General features: G+C 38.3%; 1 protein-coding gene across 7 annotated transcripts in view; it reads right to left on the reverse strand.

Annotated features, from left to right (window-relative positions):
• Positions 1 to 20,473, reverse strand: part of ARL15 (ADP ribosylation factor like GTPase 15) — a 429,205-nt gene that overhangs the window by 341,548 nt on the left and 67,184 nt on the right. Inside the window, exon 1 of one of the 7 annotated variants that reach the window (XM_054555008.2) lies at positions 11,673 to 12,320. Coding sequence (XP_054410983.1) covers positions 11,673 to 11,717 — 45 coding nt within the window. The 5' untranslated portion in view covers positions 11,718 to 12,320. 7 annotated transcript variants of the gene reach the window in all.

Genomic DNA, 20,473 nt, shown 5'->3' on the forward strand with positions numbered 1-20,473 from the left:
ATTGAACAATTGTCAGCGTGCTCACAATTCGTGAGAAGACAAGAAAACCCAGAGTCTACAGAAATCAAAAGTGACAGAATCATCATTTCAGAGCTGTAGGTACAAAACAGAAAGTGGTCTCTGGGTGTGCAGGAGTTAACATTTTCTACAGAGTAACACCTTTTCTGAGAAGAGACTAGACTGGCAGAAGCAGGAGATAAGAGGATGGGTTGGAAAAAACCACAACATCTTCTCAAACCAAGAGAAAGACAAGATAGAAGAAGAGAAGGAAACTTGGGACTCGTATGTCTGTAACGCCAGAGGACCCTGGGCACCTTACATGAAAATTATCAGAAATGCAAATTATCAGACAGCTAATTTCTAAGGTCACCTGGTGCCAAACATATTACAATTCCAGTCTCTGCCTCACACATCTCAGATCCCTAAAAAAAGAGGCAAAGGGGACAAAAATTATCTATAGAAAGCCTGGTGTCCACTAAGCCTGGCAATATATTCTATAACAAGCCACATTTTGTCACAGAATACTACAATCTGAAAAGGTTCCCTGAGATACATACTGCTAATCTAAAGAAGTGTTGAACCAAAATTGTAACTAAATCACCAAATTCTGCATAAACCAGGGGGCAGAATAGGTTCAAAATTCAGGACTAGCTCAAACAGGTGAATTTACTCAGATAACTGAGGAAATCTCATCTTTTAAAGTCCTTACTACCACGAGGACTGACCCTCCCCCCCGCCACCCACCCAGACAACAAAAGAGAAAGTCAATGAATATTTATGATATAAGGTTATTCTCACCTCCCCCATTACTGTTTCTTGGAGTTTTTATCAGGTTTTGCAATAAAAATTTATAGCTATCTGAAATAGTTCTAACCTCTTCCACAAGTAGTTTGCTTATTTGTTCATCCTTTTCTTCCAGCCCATGTAAATAAAATGCAACCTTCACTTTCATGGTAAGAAAAATATTCCCTTTAATGAATTTCAGGAATCAGGAAGAAAACTGCGCTAGTCTCATGGATCTCATTTTAAGGATTCTAAGAATTCTTTACTTAAGAGATCTGTTTTCCTTATTCCCCAATCTCCTTTAAAGAAGCTGAGCATTTTTAAAAGGAGATATCATAGTATTACTTTAAAAGCACCAAACACAGCATCCCTGAAAATAACATGTTTCCTGTTGGGTGAAGCATGTTAAGGTGTCTGTGAGAGACTTCTGGGGTTTATTCTGACCCATGTTTCTGAGGGGCATCTGGGACACTCTAGGAACACAAGGGCCCCTCTTTCCACTTTGGTTGTCACTAGTCACACAGATTTTCTTACTACTCATTGCTTGACTGAGTCGTCTCAATTCATTAAACATTCTCTGAGCTATGGGCAACATTTCAACCATGGTGACATATCCTTTACTAGATCATCCAACTATAGCCTTCCTAGAAAACAATGCTTGGACAGTAGCAAAAGCCTGTTGGGTCAGCTAACGACATCAAGTTATAATAGGATCTCAAAGTTTGTCTTTCTTTTTAATTTTTGTTTTCTTCTCTAGCAGTTACAACATGCACCTTGAGATGTTAATAGTCAAAGTATTGACTGAATGTGCCTGCCCCCTGGTGGCTGGTGGGGTGAAGGACACACTGTAGAAATCCTTCAGGTACCTGCATCAGAATCAGACACAAGAGAGATATGGAAGCAAGCACACAAATCAGAATTTGCTGTACTGGAGTATTACGAAGATCTGGTATAAAATGAAATAAAATAGAGTTTAAAAGAGGAAAACATTACTAACAGACAGTTTTAGAGACAAGTCACCAAGATCTTAGCTTGAGATACACTAACCCAGGCTCCTTCTGCCAAATTATGAGCAACTATTGTGCTAAGTATCTATGTGCACCTGTTGTTGTCCTAGCTTCTTCCAATTAAATTATAATCTTAAGATTATTGTTATTCGGAAGAAGGAGTCTAGGTTAGCATATCTCAAGCTAAGATCTTGGAAACCGAAACACATTTTAATTGTGTTCATTGCTCCACACCATAGGGGCTCCCTCTGGGACATGGTCTCAACTGGCTCTGGCCAATTCTGATCCCCATAGGCAATCTTACTTCGCGTTCTCCCCTTTGAGGCCAAATTGTCCACAGTGACTTTAAACCTATATTCATAAATGCCTTTAGGACAGGGAAAAATCTAAGCCTGTGAGGCAGCAATATGGGGAGTAAAGGAGACTGAGGAGAGACCTGTGGTGACTAGGAACATGGCTTCCTAGAGGCACTCAAACTCCATTGTTTAAAATTAACTCTACACTGCCCAAAAAACATTTCTAGAGCAGTGCTCTGCTCACCCCTGTAATCTCAGCACTTTGGGAGGCTGAGGCAGATGGATCACAAGGTCAGGAGTTCAAGACCAGCCTGGCCAATATGAAACCCCATCGCTACCAAAAATACAAAAATTAGCTGGGCATGGTGGCAGGCGCCTGTAGTCCCAGCTACTTGGGAGGCTGAGGCAGGATAATCACTTGAACCGGCAGGCGGAGGTTGCAGTGAGCCCAGATTGCGCCACTGCACTCCAGCCTGGAGACAGAGATTTCATCTCAAAAAAAAAAAAAAAAAAAAGAAAGAAAAGAAAAGGTGAACCAAAAAAGCACAAAGAAGCAAGAAGAGAATGCCCTGAATGGCCTTTCCCAACCACCAAAGACATGCACCCAGATGCCTCAATACGGTCTCCTCAAATGCCATGGGACTACGTCAAAAATATATATATATCTTTCCAAAGAGCCAGCTCCTGCTCTTGATTTTCCTATTTCTCTCAAAGAAATGATCACCTTCCCAGCTAGCTGGACTTGGAAAAGGTGTCATCTGGACCCTCTCCTCCCCTCCCCTGTGAGGTATGAGCAAGTCTTCCCTGTAATCCTGTCCTCTCCCTCTGCGCGCCCTCATCCAAGTTCTCACTCCCTAGGGCCTTTTTCTTGTTCCTATGCATCCGGCATTTTCCCTTAGATTCCAGTATAATAAATTACTCAAATACGTGCAGTCTTTTGCAGTTACAATGTGCTTTTGCCATATTTTCTATTTTAGTTTTATTTTTGAGTATATAACAGCTCGGTAGGTAAGCAAAAAAAATACTATTTCTATTTTACAGGAGATGAAAGAAATATTGAGAGGAATTAAGTGATTGGGCCATTGCCACTAGAGAATCTTACTAATAGCATTTTTACCTAGATCAGTAGCCCATCTCTCTCTCCTGCTCTCTGTTCCTCTTTCCCTCTTTCCCCTGCTCTTTCTGATCTCCAGCACTGTATAAGCCAGTTGCTTGGGGAATGTTTCCAACTGGATATCCCACAAACACATTAAACTCATCATGTCCAAAACCAAATGCATCCTTGGCTTCTCTCAACTTGCTGCTCTGCTGTTCTCTACTTCAGTGAACAAGGATCACCCACCTAGAAACCTGGAAGTCCTGACTCCTCATTTTCCTTCAGTGACCCATCCAGTCACCAGTTTTCAAGTCTACAAAACTATTAAACTGTTTCTCGAAACCAAGTTTCTCTTAATCCCCACTGCCCACTTCTGCTACCCTCATCCAGCCTATAACATCCACTTCACTGTCTCTCTCATAACACTCTTATATGCACAGCCCCAGTCAATCCATCCCTCACACTTCACCTTGAATAATCTGTCATTCTGCTTCTTACAACATTTTGATGTCTCCCCAAAACCCTCAAAATAAAAACCAAGCTCCTTAACAAGGCTGATAGAGCTCATCAGCTTCTCTGGGTGGTAACTCCTTATCTTAGCTTAGGCTACCATGACAAAATACCAAAACCCTGGGTGGCTTAAACAACAGAAATGTATTTTCTCACAGTTCTGCAGGTCGGAAAGTCCAAGATCAAAGTTTGAGAGGGTTCAGTTTCTGATGAGGGCTGTATTTCTGGCTAGCAAATGATCACTTTGTCCTCACATGGCCTTTCCTTGGTGCATGAGTGTGGAGAGTGAGGAGCCTTCTGGTGTTTTCAAAATAAGGACACTAGCAGTATCAGATTAGGGCCCCACCTTTAAGACCTCATTTAACCCTAATTCCCTCCATATAGACCCTATCTCCAAATGCAGTCACACTGGGGGACAGAGACTCAACATATGAACTTGGGGAGACATAATTCAGTCCATACTCCCTCTCCAATCTCAAGTGAAGATCTGACCACTTAGCAGTCTACACTGCGGCCACAATGACTGCTCATGTGCTGTCTCTACCTCCAAACCCTTGTGGAGCCCTCTCCAGAACCCTCTCCTTTTCCTTAGGTTCCCTATACCTTTTGCTTAACTAACTCCTCATTCTTTAAGTCTCAGCCTCCATAGTCTTAGTTCTTCCAAAAAGTCCTGCAATTCGACCTGCAAGCCCTTTCCCCTCTGGGATTAGAGGCCCTCACCAAATGTTCCCATGATCCTGATCACATTTGCCTCTATCCTTTACTAGATTCTTGGCTCTTTGACAGCAGGTACTGAGGCTGTCTGTTCACGGCTGCATCCCTAACATATCCCAAGAGCACTACTAATACATAGTGCTCTTTCAATAAATATCATTGTCAAATGCCATTCTCAAAAAGGTAGGCAGAAAAACAGGAAGGGAAGGAGAGAGCAGAGTAAGCAATGGCTCCTTACTATCTATGGAAAAAAGTTTCCAGTTGTTCTGACATTCGAAGCTCCCTTCCACTGGGCCTCAAGACCCTAAGTTCATATTTGAAAGGCTGCACAGAAGAAAGCAGGGCCTTATGCTGCCTTTGGGGGTAAAAATAGAACCAACAGGTAGAAATATGGGAGAAACAAGGCAGAGTGGGAAGGGCAGGGGTGCTTAATTAAAGACGTGTGCCCACCTACCAGGAAAGCCACAAAATTGCTTCTCAGAACTTGTGTTCAGGGACCTCTCAGGTCTGCTCTGCCTTCAAGACACATTCTTTTCTCCTCTGATTTCCTCTATTCCCACAAGAGCCATCAACTGGAGTCTACCCTCAGCCCCTTGTTCGGCTGACACTCATGTTCACCCCTGCCCTCATACACCATCCTTCTCTGCAATGGCTTCACAACACCCAGTTCTATGCTTCTCCTAGTCCAGCCGTTTTCAATGTGTGCATGGACTCCTGAGGGTCCCCAAGACCCTTTCAGAGGATCTGCAGGGTCAAAACTAATGTCATCATACTAAGACATTATTTACCTCTTGCATTGTGTTTGCATTAACATTGATGGAGAGTGAGTGAGTGAAACTGCTGGCCCTTTAGCACAAATCATGCTGGTGGCACCAAACTCTACCAGCTGCCATTGCGTTTTACATAAAAATGGCCTTGATGAAGCAGTAAATTATCAATTTTATTAAATCTTGACACATTACTATTCTGTGTGATGAAATACATATAAAACATTTCTGCTCTATGTAAAAGTCTAAGGGTTGTCTCAAGGAAAAGTACTCATGAACCTAACTAACTTCTCTTTTCATGGAACACCATTTTTACTTGAAAAAATGACTTTTTTCAAACTATAATTATATAGGCAAACTATATAATATAGTTTATAATAGGCAAACTATATATAATAGGCAAACTATAATTATTCAAACTTGGGTATTTCACAGATATTTTCTTAAAAATAAATGAAGTGGGCATGTCAATTCAAGGAAAACAACTGTTAGTATTTGTTGCCAGTGATAAAATTCAAGCTTTCAAATGAAAATTAAATTCTTAGAAAACTTGTATCTGCCATCACGAACTTGACATATTTACAAGACTGATATTGTGTTAACATTTGGAAGATTTACATAACTAGATGAACCAGTATTTTCCAAGACCAATGCGTAATATTACAAAGTCATGCCTGAGCAAAAGAGTCTTTCAAGGTCCAAGAGAGACTACTGGATTTTAACGTAACTAACTAGAATAAGTTCACTGATATGGTTTCAGGTTCCACATGGCAATTAGCCCCTAAGGAACTACCATTTGATTGTTTAGATATAGAATCACAGAAGACTACTCACAATTATCAGAAAAGGCTATTAAAATATTCTTTTCCAACTTCATAGCTGTGTGGGGTTGAATTTTCTTCACATACTTTAACCAAAACATACAACAGATTAAATGCAGAGGCAAATATGAGACTCTAGCTGCCCTCTATTAACCCAGACATTAAAAAGATCTGCAAAGAGGTAAAACAATGCCATTTTCTCACTAATTTTTGTTTTGGAAAATATAGTGCTTTTTCATTTAAATGTTATTCATATTAACATGTAATGGGTTTATTTTTATTTATTTTTTGAGACAGTCTCGCTCTGTTGCCAGGCTGGTACAATGGCAAGATCTCAGCTCACTGCAACCTCTGCTTCCCTGGTTCAAGCGATTGTCCTGCCTCAGCTTCCCGAGTAGCTGGGATTATAGGCGCGTGCCACCAAGCCCGGCTAATTTTTTTATTTTTGTAGAGATGGGGTTTCTCCATGTTGGCCAGGTCTCGAACTCCCGGCATCAGGTGATCTGCCCGTTTCAGCCTCCCAAAGTGCTGGGATTACAGGCGTGAGCCACCAGGCCTGGCCCATTATTATTGTTATTTTTAAATGCATTAGTAAAAAAAAAATTTAATTGCTAGAACATTAAATATCAATAACCACATTAATACAAGCTATTTGGGAGCCTTAATAATTATCAATGGTGTAAAGGGGTCCCAAGACCAAAAAGTTTGACTTCACCAGGTGTTTGAACACTACAAATCCCATCTTGCCCATGAAGCTTCCCTAGACATCCCCACCCCACCGTGCTCCCTTCTGCATCCTACAATAGCATTCACTGGTAAGGCCACTATTTTAATAATCATATGGTTGCTTTATACTAATGAATTATGTTTTTGTACAACAGTCTCCTGGTGTCTGTGTTTAAGAATTTAAGGGACTTTGCTTTCCAAAGCTGTTAACCCAGCTAAGCTCTGTGAAAGTGAAACAAAATTATGGACTTAAATTTCTGTCTGTGTCAAAAAAGAGTAAAATGCACCCTCTAGTGGACTTGTAAGCTCACAGAACACAAAATAAATTTATTGTATTGTCAGAAGAATTACAACTCCATCCCAGAAAATTCAGATTATAAAATAATAATATATGAGCACAGGGAAATTAATTTTAATTTTTTGATAATATGTTTTTAAAAGAGCTAAGAAAATGTGAAACCAAATCTAGTTTGAATGTGGTTCATAACTAAATGCAAAAGTGAACCTGATGTCACACACAAAAAACTTCTTTCTTAAATTCCTATGAATTGATTATACATCAGCTATCCAAAATAATCTGTTCAAATTATGTCTTATTAACTACTTATAACTTTAAATATGTAGAAGCATTAACACTGATAAAGTTGGGATTATTATTAGTTCAATTTCCAAATATTAAAACTACACTCAGCTTACAACCTGGGCATTCCAATGGCCTTCACAAAATCTCAAAAAGGACCTTTGAAGGATAAGAACCAATGCTTGGGGTATACTTTTAACTCTGTATGTTAATGTTAAAAGGATTTAATTCTATGCATCTTTCTCTAGGATGACATAAGAAAAATGGTGTAAAAATACACTCAACCTTATCAGATAAAATAATGTAATGACATGGAAAGAAGTCTGAAATATATCGTTAAACTAAAAAATGTAGTCACAGAATAACGGGTGGCATGATCTAATTTATGTTTTAAAAAATGTACGCACGTGTACCCATGTTTATGAGCACATATGCATGTTAATTCTATAGTTAAACCTTTTTTTTTTTTTTTGAGACAAGGTCTCACTCTGCTGGAGTGCAGTGGCTCACTCATGCCTCACTGCAGCCTTGACCTCCTGGGCTCAGCCTCCCAAATAGCTGGGAATATAGGCATGCACCACCACACCCAGCCAATTTTTATAATTTTTGTAGAGACAGGGCTTCAACATGTTGCCCAGGCTGGTCTCGAACTCCTGGGTTCAAATGATCTGCCCGTCTTGGCTTCCCAAAGTGCTGGGATTACAGGTGTGAGCCACCACCCCGGGCTATAGTAAAGTATTAACATTTGTTATTTCTGGCAAGGAATATGCATTAGTAGCAAAAATAATGGAAGGGCATTTGACTATACTTCTATACTGTTAAGATGCTGTGAGCATTTTTAATTCAAAATAATCAAATATGGAATTTTTTTAAAAATTACAGTTATAATTAATTCAAAGCATTGTATGAAATGGGAATTGTTATTTCATCAACTAGGACATTAAAAGGTTTGAGTAACAATAAGAAATTTGATATAGCTATTTGGTTTTTAAATCACTAGACTGGAAAAGAAAATTTTTTAAATGCCTTTATCACCAGAACACAATGTCTGATTCCTCTGATGATAATGCAAGCTGAAGTGGTATATAAAATCCTCTCTGCCACTTTTAAACTCTGGCAGAGACAGCTACTCCTTCCAACTGATAGTGTCTGATTGGATAACTATGTTCCTTTTTAAACTCTCAAATTCTATAATTTCTGAAGTGCTGAGATACTGTCATAGTTATGGAAGCATTTTCTAGCTTTGGGTTTTTATAGATCTAGCCTCAGCCATACAGCCTGGTGGGTACAGGTACTTTAAGTGAATAACTGGCTTTATTAATCTCAAATGGAAGTGGCTGAGTTGAACTGAAACTAAACACAGACACACACAGACACATACACACACACACACACAAATCAGTAGTATTACCAAACTACAACCACTAAGGAGCATACTCATCCAATTTTAATTTGAGCATCAGATGCAAAAAGACAGAAACAATATGTATGCTTCGTCTGTCATTCTAATCTGAACACACAATATCTTCAAGTCAACAACTTAGATAGATGGAGCACACTGGCCAAAAATAAATTTCTATTGGCAACACTTCTGTGAAATTCTACTGGTCTTTTATAATGTGCCAGTGTTTCACTCTCGAATCATATATTGCCCAGTGCATACATTCATTTAAACAAAATCCTTCTTTTCTTCAAGTAATTAAAACTCTTTAATCTTTTATCTATTTTTTAAGCCTACTTCCATTAATATTTGTATTTAGACATTTTTCTAAAGTGAAAAGTGTCCCACCAGAGCATGTTGAACCTTGATATCTTCCTTGTGAATAGAATTTAGCTGGACACATAGCCACTCAACTACAGAATGCAGTTTCCAGACTCCTTTGCAGCCAGGTATGGCCATATGACATCATTGGAACATGAGTGAAACATGTTTATTCTCCTTTTCCACTCTTTTTACTTCTGATATGGTTTGGCTGTGTCCCCACCCAAATCTCATCTTGAATTGTAGCTCCCATAATCCCCACATGTTGTGGGAGGGACCTGATGGGAGGTAATTGAATCATGGGAGTGGGTTTTTCCCCTGCTGTTCTCGTGATAGTGAATAAGTGTCAAGAGATTTGGTGGTTTTATAAAGGGGAGTTCCCCTGCAAATGCTCTCTTGCCTGCTGCCATGTAAGGCATGCCTTTGCTACTCCATCCCGTTCTGCCATGATTGTAAGTTTCCTGAGGCCTCACCTGTCATGTGGAACTGTGAGTCCATTAAACCTCTTTTTCTTTATAAATTACCCAGTCTCTGGTATGTCTTTATTAGCAGCATGAGAATGGACTAATACAACTTCCCTATTGGTAGAGAAGTACCCTGAAGTATTAGAACATTATACAATTATCTTAATAGAAACAGTGTGCTGACAATGCATGATCAGACAGGTAGATCAATATATACACCAAAAAGGGGGAATACATCTAAGTAGATACAGGGAATAACAAAAAGCAGGAGCATTTTATGTAAATTAGTATTGTCTATTTAAAAGGAAAGAAGACTATTAATAAAGTCAGTAAAAACACATCAAGAATAACACAACCTGAAACCTGGCACAGAGAATGTAAACTGTGTTTTTAAGACTGTTACCACCTGAGGGCACCACTTCAGCTGACTAGAAGAAATGTGGGTGATCCTTTGTAGAATTTGTCTTGAATTTGCCAAACCTTCAAAAATAATTTTTCAGCCAAAAATGATCACTGTTGTATCTATGGTTAATGTAGCACGTCAAAAAGCAGGAAACAAATGGATGACTCACCAAATGGGGCTGGGCAACCAACTAACCATATGAGGGGGAAAAAGCAAAGTTGCATCCCTACTTCACTACTTACTCTAAAATAATTCCACTGGGATTTGAATTTTAAATATAAAAAACAAACCCACAAGAGTACCAGAGGACATTTACTATAATAATAATTTTTAAATCTTTATATTTCTAGGGACAGGGAAGAGCATTCAAAGGATGAAGGAAAGCATCTGACCATTCTTTCCATATCACTAACTCCCCAACATCCTTCCTGGCATTATGGCTACTCCACCCCTGAGTTTGACAAAGTTAAAAAACAAAATGGGAATGGAAAAAGAGGGAGCAACCCGGTCACTTAATTTTTCATGCCAAAGTCACTCAATTTTTTATAAGCCCAGATTCAGGGGTTGACCCTTTGTGCCCTGGAAACACTGCACGTGACCCCAGCACTGCTAGCTCCAGCTTCTGAGCCTGAAATACTCTTTACCCTAAACCTGGCCCTAACACACACAACAATCACAAAAAACAATAACAATAACAAAGAACCCAGCAACCACTGGAATCCTAAGGAAGCCGACAGTGAGTGACCCCTTCCTGACTTCTAAAACCAGCTCCAAGTCAAGTCTGTGAACTTGAGTCTTGCAGGATGCCCCTTTCTTCCTATAACACTCCGCCAGAGAATATTTTTTAGGAACACAGAGCACTAGAATGAGTGGTTATCTCTAAAGCCATCTTAAGTTTATATTCTTCAGCAGCTCTGACTCAATAACCTGACTTTAAGCCGACTTCACAGACCAACTGTCACTTCAAAGAACAAGAAAAACCTTGAGTAAAGGTTAAATGAAAAGTGTTTTCCAAATCACTCGCAAAGGAAACAGATCAGGTTGTTGTAATAAAGAATGTAATCAACTCATTTCATGAGCTAAAAAGGTATCCTCAGAAACAGGAACGCTTGACTCAGGGTAGACTGACTCTGTCAAAGGTTTGGGGCCTGATGTTGATGACTGGCAAAGACAGAGATGAAATGAACTCACTTTGACATTCAAGTTAGAGTTTTCTAGTCTAATCCATAGCAATCATCCTGAGGTAAAATACCAAGGTACCACTTTTATAGTCATTGATGGGGAACTAAGCCATCAATGACTCTTCTCAGTAATACAGCAGTTAGTGAGTGACAGAATCAAGACTCAGATGAGGTCCTCTGACTCTACAATCAGAGGTGTTTGACTCCATCCTCTAGCACCCTCCATGGTGGAAACGACATTTAGGTCAATTTATAACATCCGAAAAAGACAGACTAGCTGTACAACTATTAATAGATAGGAAATTGACTTATCTTTGGGCAATGGCAAGGGAAAAGGCTTTTATGAAAGCCTTTTTTTTTTTTTTTTTTTTTTTTCAGAAAAGTAACTAACCCTATTATCCTAGGCATTGGATTTTAAAAATGGCATCTGAAGTATACAGTTCAGGTATCTCTTCTGAAGTAAAATATTGGTGTGTATCAGTTGGAAAAGACTCTTTTCCACCCCCCAATTGTTAGTGTAGCTAAGATGATACACTTAAGACTTATGTGAGTAAAGAATCACCTGAAAGAAATGCTCAGTAAGTCTTTGGTTTCTCTGGACTGGCATAAGGGAGTCTGTGTTCCTGTAGAAGAGGCTGCCAGGGGTTCCCCAATATATATTCTCCTCTCCTTTGTAGTAAAGAGAACTGGGTACATAGGCGTATGTGTTTTCCAGCCTCACTTGTAGTTAAGTGTGACCATATGTCTATGTTCTGAAATATGAGGACAAAAAGAAGTTAAATTCTAGAATGTTTCCTTAAAGAATGGGGGCATATTTTTTGCTCTTCTTCCTTTCTACTGTCTGAAATGTGGGAGTGATGGCTTTAGCTCAAATAACCATTTTGGACAATGATGTTTAAGCCACCATTGCAGATGGTGAAGCAACAAGAGGGGAGGCTGGGTCCTGGAAGGTTAGGAATCCCCACACTAGCCCTAGACTATTTACCTGCAAGTCTGTTTCCCTGGGACAGAAATAACTTTCTAACTTGTTTGAGCTGTTGTTCACTGGAGAGTAGAACTTAATTCTAACACATCATCGGCCGGATGCGGTGGCTCAGGCCTGTAATCCCAGCACTTTGGGAGGCCGAGGCAGGCGGATCACGAGGTCAGGAGATCGAGACCATCCTGGCTAACACAGTGAAACCCCACCTCTACTAAAAATACAAAAAATTAGCCGGGTGTGGTGGTGGGTACCTGTAGTCCCAGCTACTAGGGAGGCTGAGGCAGGAGAATGGCGTGAACCCGGGAGGCGGAGCTTGCAGTGAGCTGAGATCACACCACTGCACTCTAGCCTGGGCGACAGAGCGAGACTCCATCTCAAAAATAAAAAAAAAATAAAACACATCGCCAATAATTATTTTTTACTTTGTAATATTCAAGTCATCAGTTGGCTCAAAAGGTGTCGTTAAATCATCAAAATTTTAATTTACTTCAAATTAAAAAATATTTTCCACAAGCACATGTCTGAGCATACATGCAGGTAGAGTGGGGACACTTGCAAAATTAAAAAGGATCAAAAGTCCCACTGTTGCAGTACCTCAAGTATCCTTGATCCACGCTTGCACAGAAATCTACTTATGTCCTTTTTATAATACCTAAAAGATTGTGTTGACTAACATACTGTATTGCAAGTGTTCATTTAGGAGTTTACCAACACCATTCCCACTCCCTGCCATCTAGACTAGGAAGTTTCTGGTTCACCATCAAATCCTCAATGCCTAGCATTGTGCCAGGCACTCAAAAAACTGGGTGAACATGTGAAAGACTGGCCTTCGCAATAAGGACCCTTCTCATGATTTGAAATCCTCTCAAAGTACAAGTTGAGGATTCCTAATCCGAAATCCACAATGCTCCGAAATCTGAAATGCTCCAAAATCCAAAATTTTGTGAGCGCCAACATGACGCTCAAAGAAAGTGTTCATTGAAGGTTTTGGGATTTCAGATTTTTGAATTGGGGATGCTCAAACGGTTAAAGTATCCGCAAAAATCCAAAAGCCAAAACACTTCTGATCCCACGCATTTCAGATAAAAAATACTCAAATCGGTACTAGTTAGATATGGTACTAAATGAGTTCTGAAATTACTCACATCCCATCAGTAATCTGACAATAAATACACAGTCATTTTAACAAAGTCTCCAAACTTCTGAATTATTAATGATGCTTAATACTATATAATGATACTTAATCAAAGTCCCAATTCTTAACTATTTTACTAAAAATAAGCCTGCATATGTTTATACTGTTCCGTCCATAAAGAAAGAAAAAAAAAAAAGCCAGCAGAACAACCAGTACCAGAATTATATTTAGATTACCCTGGTAACCTAGATTACCTAAAAAAACCTAACATCTAAAAAATCCCTAATCCAGATTACCAGAGTAATCTAAATATAATTCATCCAATGGTTGTGGTAGTAAAAATATCACCCTGTATGTCATTATTATTCAGAATCATAAGGAAATAAACCACTCTACATAAGAATATTCTTTCTAAAATGTAATATACTCAGCCTTTTTGTCTTTTATTTCTTTACCCTATAATTATAGTTACTTCATAGTTTTTTTTTTTCCAAGACCACATGATTTTTAATGTGCTTCTCAAATAATACTCTCTCAATGAAAGGTAAAATAATAGTGTTTATTATATAATTTGCTGCCTTCTTAAGTAGAATACATTAAACATAATTCAACTTTTTGTTATGACTCATGAGAGTCGGTCATCTTTAAAATAACTAATTATATAATTCCGTGTTAAATCCGATTCCTTATATAATAGGCATGTGTAGACAAGATATGTAGCAAGCACCCAAGGTTTAAAAAACATGAGCACATCTTGAAATTGACAAAAAGTCATATCAAATGTTCTCCTTTTTCAAGATTTCAGGATGTTGCAGAAAGAATGCCATAACTTCTGGGGGCTCTGTCATCCACTGAGTTTGAGGACCAACTAGAGCAATAATTTTGTATCTGTATTTCTTTTAAGGCTAATCTTAATATCTAAGTCATAAAGGACTTGACAGAAGTATAAAGGAATAGCCTCACATATAGGCTGAGACACATACAAAGGCAGAAATCGGGCTGAATGACATAGTCAAACACTGCACACAGCCTGGGTAAACACCCAATTCCGGGTGTCCTTACCTGCCCCGATTAGCAAGATGGCCCAGCAAGGCCTCCTGAGGGACCTATGTGCCCCTCCTCTTCTCCTGCATCACTCTTAACGTGTATACGTACAAACACACACACACACACACATAATTAAGTTATAAGTTACATGTTAAATCCAGATGGTTTGAAGGGCTAAATGGTAAAGTAATTATGATAACAGCAATAATAACAAATATTTAGGGAATATATAGGGAAGTATTTTTACAATCCTGCATAGGGACAGGCCTTCTATACCTTTCTTCTTCAACAGTGCCTTGATTGGTCCTAGGGGACCACTTACTCCCACTCAGTCCATGTGGTTTGGGCCGGGATGAGCAACCTCAAACTCCAAAGATAAGCATGGATGTAGGTCTGGCCAATCATAGTCTCATACAACCTCCTGGTCACAGGGTCTGTTCATGAATAGGACACATAACCTAAGCCAAGACAATCAGAGGAAATGAGACTCTAGAATAAGACTTCTGTTGAAACTACTGGGAACAAATACTTTCTTGGAAGGGTTGCCAAGAGGCCAGAATGCAAACGCAGAGCTCCCCGCAGCCATCTTGCCACCAGGAAGGGAAGCCTTGTCTGAAGATGGAGACACCATAGAATAAGGCAGACCTGAAAAGGGGGTTAGGTAAACAAGTCAGCTGAATGATGTCGCTCGTGCCTCGGAATACAGAACTGCCTAAAGTTGCACTTACCTCTTTTTTTCCTAGGTCAGTTTACAGTTTGAGGCTGCAACCAAAAATTATAACGAACACACCTCCTTAGAGCATTCCAAATGAAATTAAAATTGCAAAATTCACAAAGGAAAAAAAATCTCTTTGCTCATACCTTTTCAATATAGAGAATATAAATCAAGATCTGAATACCAATCCCTAGATGTACACAATCTTACCAACATAAAAATGTGATTGCCTGTCACAGTATGAAAAACATCCTCCTGTAAACATTGCTACAACAATTTTTGAATCATTTAATTATTTGAAGATTACATCTCCAAGTATCAACAATAATAGAATATTATTACCTGCTTAGGAATAGACAGATTCAAAAAGATTTTAAAAGCAGGTGGCAGGCCATTAAAAACATGACAAATCATTTCTATAAAATTATTATTAGTGTCATGAAACTGTCCTGGTAGTATCTTTTGAGAAAATATGCACCAAAGAATTCCTGAAAATATGCTGCTAAACCTTGATTACAGCCTTCTGCAAATAGATGTAATCTAGGAAAACTCAAAAGCCTGTTATTTGTATAAATATAACATATTCAAGCCGACAAGCTGAAATTATCTACCCTTTGTATTCTCCTCATAAGCACAGACTGTGTTATAAACAAATCCTTGCTAGTCTAGGCACCAGTTGAAATCCCCCCCTCCAAAATGGAGGCAATTGAAAAAAGGCTTTTAATAAGTCGTAGTACAGATAGAAACACATGTATGTGGTGACTGATAGTAAAGTATTAAGTTTTCTTATAATCTAAAAATTCAAATGCTTAGAGTCCAGACAAGACAAAGCAGGGACCAAGGAAATGGTTATTGATGACCATGTAATGAACCTGAAGGAACGAGTCCCAACCAAAGGGGGCAGCAGTCACTCATGAATACATCTTCCCAATTCTGATTTTTCAAAAGAAGCTAGAAAACAAATTTTGTGTGTAATCTCTTGATATAAAAAACATGTGGCCCATTGGCCTCTAAAGTATTTTGCTTGACACACAATTTCTTAAAATTTGTCACAGACATTTAAGATCTAGAGATTTCACATAAAATTTTGTAAGTGACTGTTGCCACCTTGTCCAAGATGTAAGGGTGAGAGATTCGGACCAATCTCTAAAGAAGCTCAAAGTTAGGACTGAGCAAGTATGGGCTGGAATTTGAGCAATGATCAAAGAGCAAGTATCCCAGCAGTTATGTACAAATCTCTAATTCTTAGATCTTAGACAAGTCATCTTCCCTCTCTGGGCCTGTTTTCATAAAATGACAAAACTAGATTAAGTAATAATATGAACGTTTCCTTCAGCAATACAATTTTATCATTCTATAAGAAGTCCCTAAAATAGCATCCCAATAAGCGAAAATTCTAGATTTCACCCATATCTAATAATGTACAAAATAGTTTACAAAAGAGAAACACCCACTACCTGTACTATTCATATTAGTAAATGAGTGTGTAAAAATAACTGACAAACTAACGTACTTCACAGACCTGTGTATTAAGTAGCTTCATGAATTTTATGAAGTTTTTCATGTAAAATACCATTAGAGAAAGCACACTCAACCTCAAAAGTCTCACAATCACACAGAAAGGGTCTTTATCTGTAGGAAGTATGGAACAGAACTACTGGACAAAATAAATGTATTTTAATACCACTCCCTAAAACACGGGAAGGAATTCTCTCCTCTATACACCCAAAAGTTTTTCTAAAATAGGGGAAAAAAAGGTGAAATCACAAAATCAAACACAATAAAGGTCAAGCTAAAGAATCATCTAGACTGGCAGTAATACCATAATTTCCTGTTATAAATATAAAGTAATGGGCTTTCAAATCAGAAATGCAATTTGATAGAAAGGCCATTCTACCAGGCTCTGGAAATTGAGTCCAAGGCGGACACTATCCGCCTCTCTCCAGCACTGTCCCTCCCCATCATTATCACCATTAATGATTTCCTTAATTCCACACATCACGTAAACAAAGAAAAAGGTAGCCATAAAAAAAAATCAGAAGGTTAATCATCAGCATTTATTAAAAATTAATGGCACTACTGGTGTTTTCAGCATTTTTAAATTTGAAAGTTTTGAAATTAAAAGTATAATTTTAATATTAATATCAATATTAATTTTCAATGTGTGTTATTTCTAAAATGAAGAAAATACTCTAATAATGATCCCAAGTAAATTTTCTTTATGTAACCAGAATCAGTTCAGCAGGAGAGGAATATTCTTCTGTCTGGGTATAATTATGTTTGGGGCTGCCTGCATTAACTTCAATCTTCCCTCCTAATATCTTTATAAATTTAACTTTATGATAGTGTTCTATTCCTTTATCCTACTTCTCTAAAATAAGTTCTAAAAGAAATCTTTAAGAATGTTTTATAATATTCACAAGAAATTAGTAATTATGGATTTGTAATTAGTAACCACTGAATCTTACCAGGAATTATGCAAAAGAAAATCTATGGAATAGTATGTGTCAAAAAAATAGTCACACCTTGCTTGCCTTATTCAACTGGGCAGAAATCAGACTTAAGTGAAAACTTTTAAAAACTTTTTTCAGGTTAAAAGAGCAGACACTTTTTGAATTAACAGAATTCTAATTTTTAAAATATCTTAGACAATCTGATGTATTAACAAAAGAACAAAACAGAAGCCTAGTGATCTGGACTCAGGTACCAACTGGTGCTACTGCTAAATGGCTATGATGTAACTTCAGGCAAGTTCAAAAATGCTCCCTGGGTCCTAAGCACTCTTGCTCTGTGAAATCAGGATGTGGACTTCTTTTTTTTTTTTTTTTTTTTGAGATGGAGTTTTGCTCTGTTGTCCAGGCTAGAGTGCACTGGCGCGATCTTGGCTCACTGCAACCTCTGCCTCCTGAGTTCAAGTGATTCTCCTGCCTCAGCTTCCCAAGTAGCTGGGATTACAGACATCTGCCACCATGCCCAGCTAATTTTTGTATTTATAGTAGAGCCGAGGTTTCACCATGTTGGCCAGGCTGGTCTCAAACTCCTGACTTCAAGTGATCCACCCACCTCGGCCTTCCAAAGTGCTGAGATTACGGCACGAGCCACTGCGCCTGGCCTAGGATGTGGACTTCTGAAGTCCATCGTAATTCTATGATAAGCCCCTTTCTGATAATATTGTATCCAATTCACGTGGTAATTAAAATAGTTCAAAGAGTTATCAACACTGCACCCTTTTGTCAGCTCTTCATTGTATATCCACCCAGGGGAAGTGTCATTGATAGATTTCTGAACCTTAATCCCTTAAATCATAACAATATCCCAGAAATATTAGGTGTATCCTAGAAAGTCTATAAAGATCTTCACTCACTTTTTTTTTTTTTGAAACAAAACTGCCTTCCCTTCTTCCTTCTGTTCTTTTTCTCTGTCAAATTAAAATATTTCCCTTAAGGTAAACTTCACAAATAAGGGTCTACAAACTCCTCTATGCACCCTTATTCTGGGTTTTCTTTTCACTAACATGAAGCTATTCTCATCTACATGATCCCTCTGACAAGCTTGCCCACTCCCTAAATTTCAGAAGACACTCTCAAAGCTCTTGCTCTGTAGCCCCGACCTATCCCCCAAGCTTCAGACTCTCATAGAAACTATGTGTTGTACAAAGCCACATGGACATCCCATGGATGCCTCAAACTCAACATGTCCAAAACTAACCTCCCCCAAACATGTTCCTCCTCCCAAATTCTCTATCCCACTTCATAGCACCTCATGCCCACCACCATCCCAAGCACCCAGCCAGAGTCGGGGAATCTACCTCACCACTCCTTCATCTCCCTGACTCAACACACATGATACACAGACAAGGCTTTTATCTTTTACATGTGTTTTGAAACTGCCCCCTTCTCTCTATCTCTGCGACCATCACCAAGTTCAGGTAACTTTTCTTTTATTCACATGTTTTCATCAAGCTTAGGTACTCACAACCTCCTGCTTGGGAGGCAAAATCTCTTTTTATATACAACGCATATATATATACACACACATACACACACACACACACACACACACATATACTACATAAAACATATACACAGTATCTCTGTGGTATTAAAATGTCATAAGGGAGAGGGTGATTAAGAAAAAAATGTCTAAAAAGCCCAGGATGGTCGGGGAAGTATAATGATGAAAAGGTTGAGAAATGCTACAGTTATTAGATTTATAGCTCCTTATCAGCAAAGACTGTATAAATGTACATGATAAAATCTCTAAGATAAATAATTCAAATTAAAATAATTTGCATTTTTGTTTTCTCCAAAAATTTCTTTTGTATCTTGGATATTGTTAAGTGTAATTTGCCCCCTGCCAAAGGGATGATGCCACTGGATAGTCATGAAGGTGAATAATTTCCTATTAAAAGTAACCTAGAAATTAAGGAGTTAAAGTTTTTGTTTTTTTTTTAAGGAAATTGTTTTTTAAAACACATTATAAAATGTGTGAGAAAGTAGCTAGGACTGAATTAAGATTGAATAGTTATCTATGTCTGTTTCCTGTTTAGCCTTTTGACAAGGTTCAGCCCCATATTTTATAGTCGGCTTTGGATAAGGCTTCCCAGAATAACCTTGATGTGGGGTCGGCTGGTAGGGAGGACCCCAGAACTGCATCCTGCAATTCACACCCTATGAATGCATACTCTGCTAAACTCAACAACTTCAAAACAAAAAACAAATGTCACTGTCCCATTTCCTCTGCAAAGCCCTGTTTTCAAACTCCAAAACACAAAGAATGGGAGGAAAGGAAGAGGAAAAAAAAAAAAACCCGAACACGTTTAGAAACAAAGGCACATTGTGAGATAACATTAAGAGTCCTTTCATATTTTTTAAATTCAGCCAAAAATTCCCCTTCAAAATCTGAAAAATGGAACAGGTGAGTCTATGAGAGAAACAAATATCACATTAGCAACATATTTTTGATGTGTATAGAACATCCTTACTCAATATAACATACTAATTTATGGACAAATGCTTGTCAGATTGGGCAACTATAAAAATGAAAACCTCAAATCACAGAAAAAAATAAATAAAATAAAATGAAATAATAAAAACCTAACAACAGCAGAGGAACTTCCATGAATGGGGAGAGTTGGTGAATGTGAAGGAGAAAAAGATGATGGAGCTTTTTTACAGCACGAAGACAAAAGTTCCTAGCTTTGGAAGTGGGTGTCTGAAATATGAGGGCATATTTGATTAAAAAAAAATTAAGAACAATAAAGGGAAGAAAGCTGATGGTAAAGACCAGATTCTTAATACACCATCAAAAATGGAGGGCTTCTAGTAGCCTGCTATGAACTAAACTGTATCTCCCCCCAAATGTATATGTTGAAGCTCCAACCCCCAGAGTGATGGTTTCTAAAGATGGAGCATTTGGGAAATAATTGGGTTTTGAGAGGTCATGAGGGTTGTCTCACTCAGAATCAAAGTCAAACCAACAAAA

Source organism: Pongo abelii, chromosome 4 (genome assembly GCF_028885655.2).
Source record: "Pongo abelii isolate AG06213 chromosome 4, NHGRI_mPonAbe1-v2.0_pri, whole genome shotgun sequence".
NCBI lineage: Eukaryota > Metazoa > Chordata > Mammalia > Primates > Hominidae > Pongo > Pongo abelii.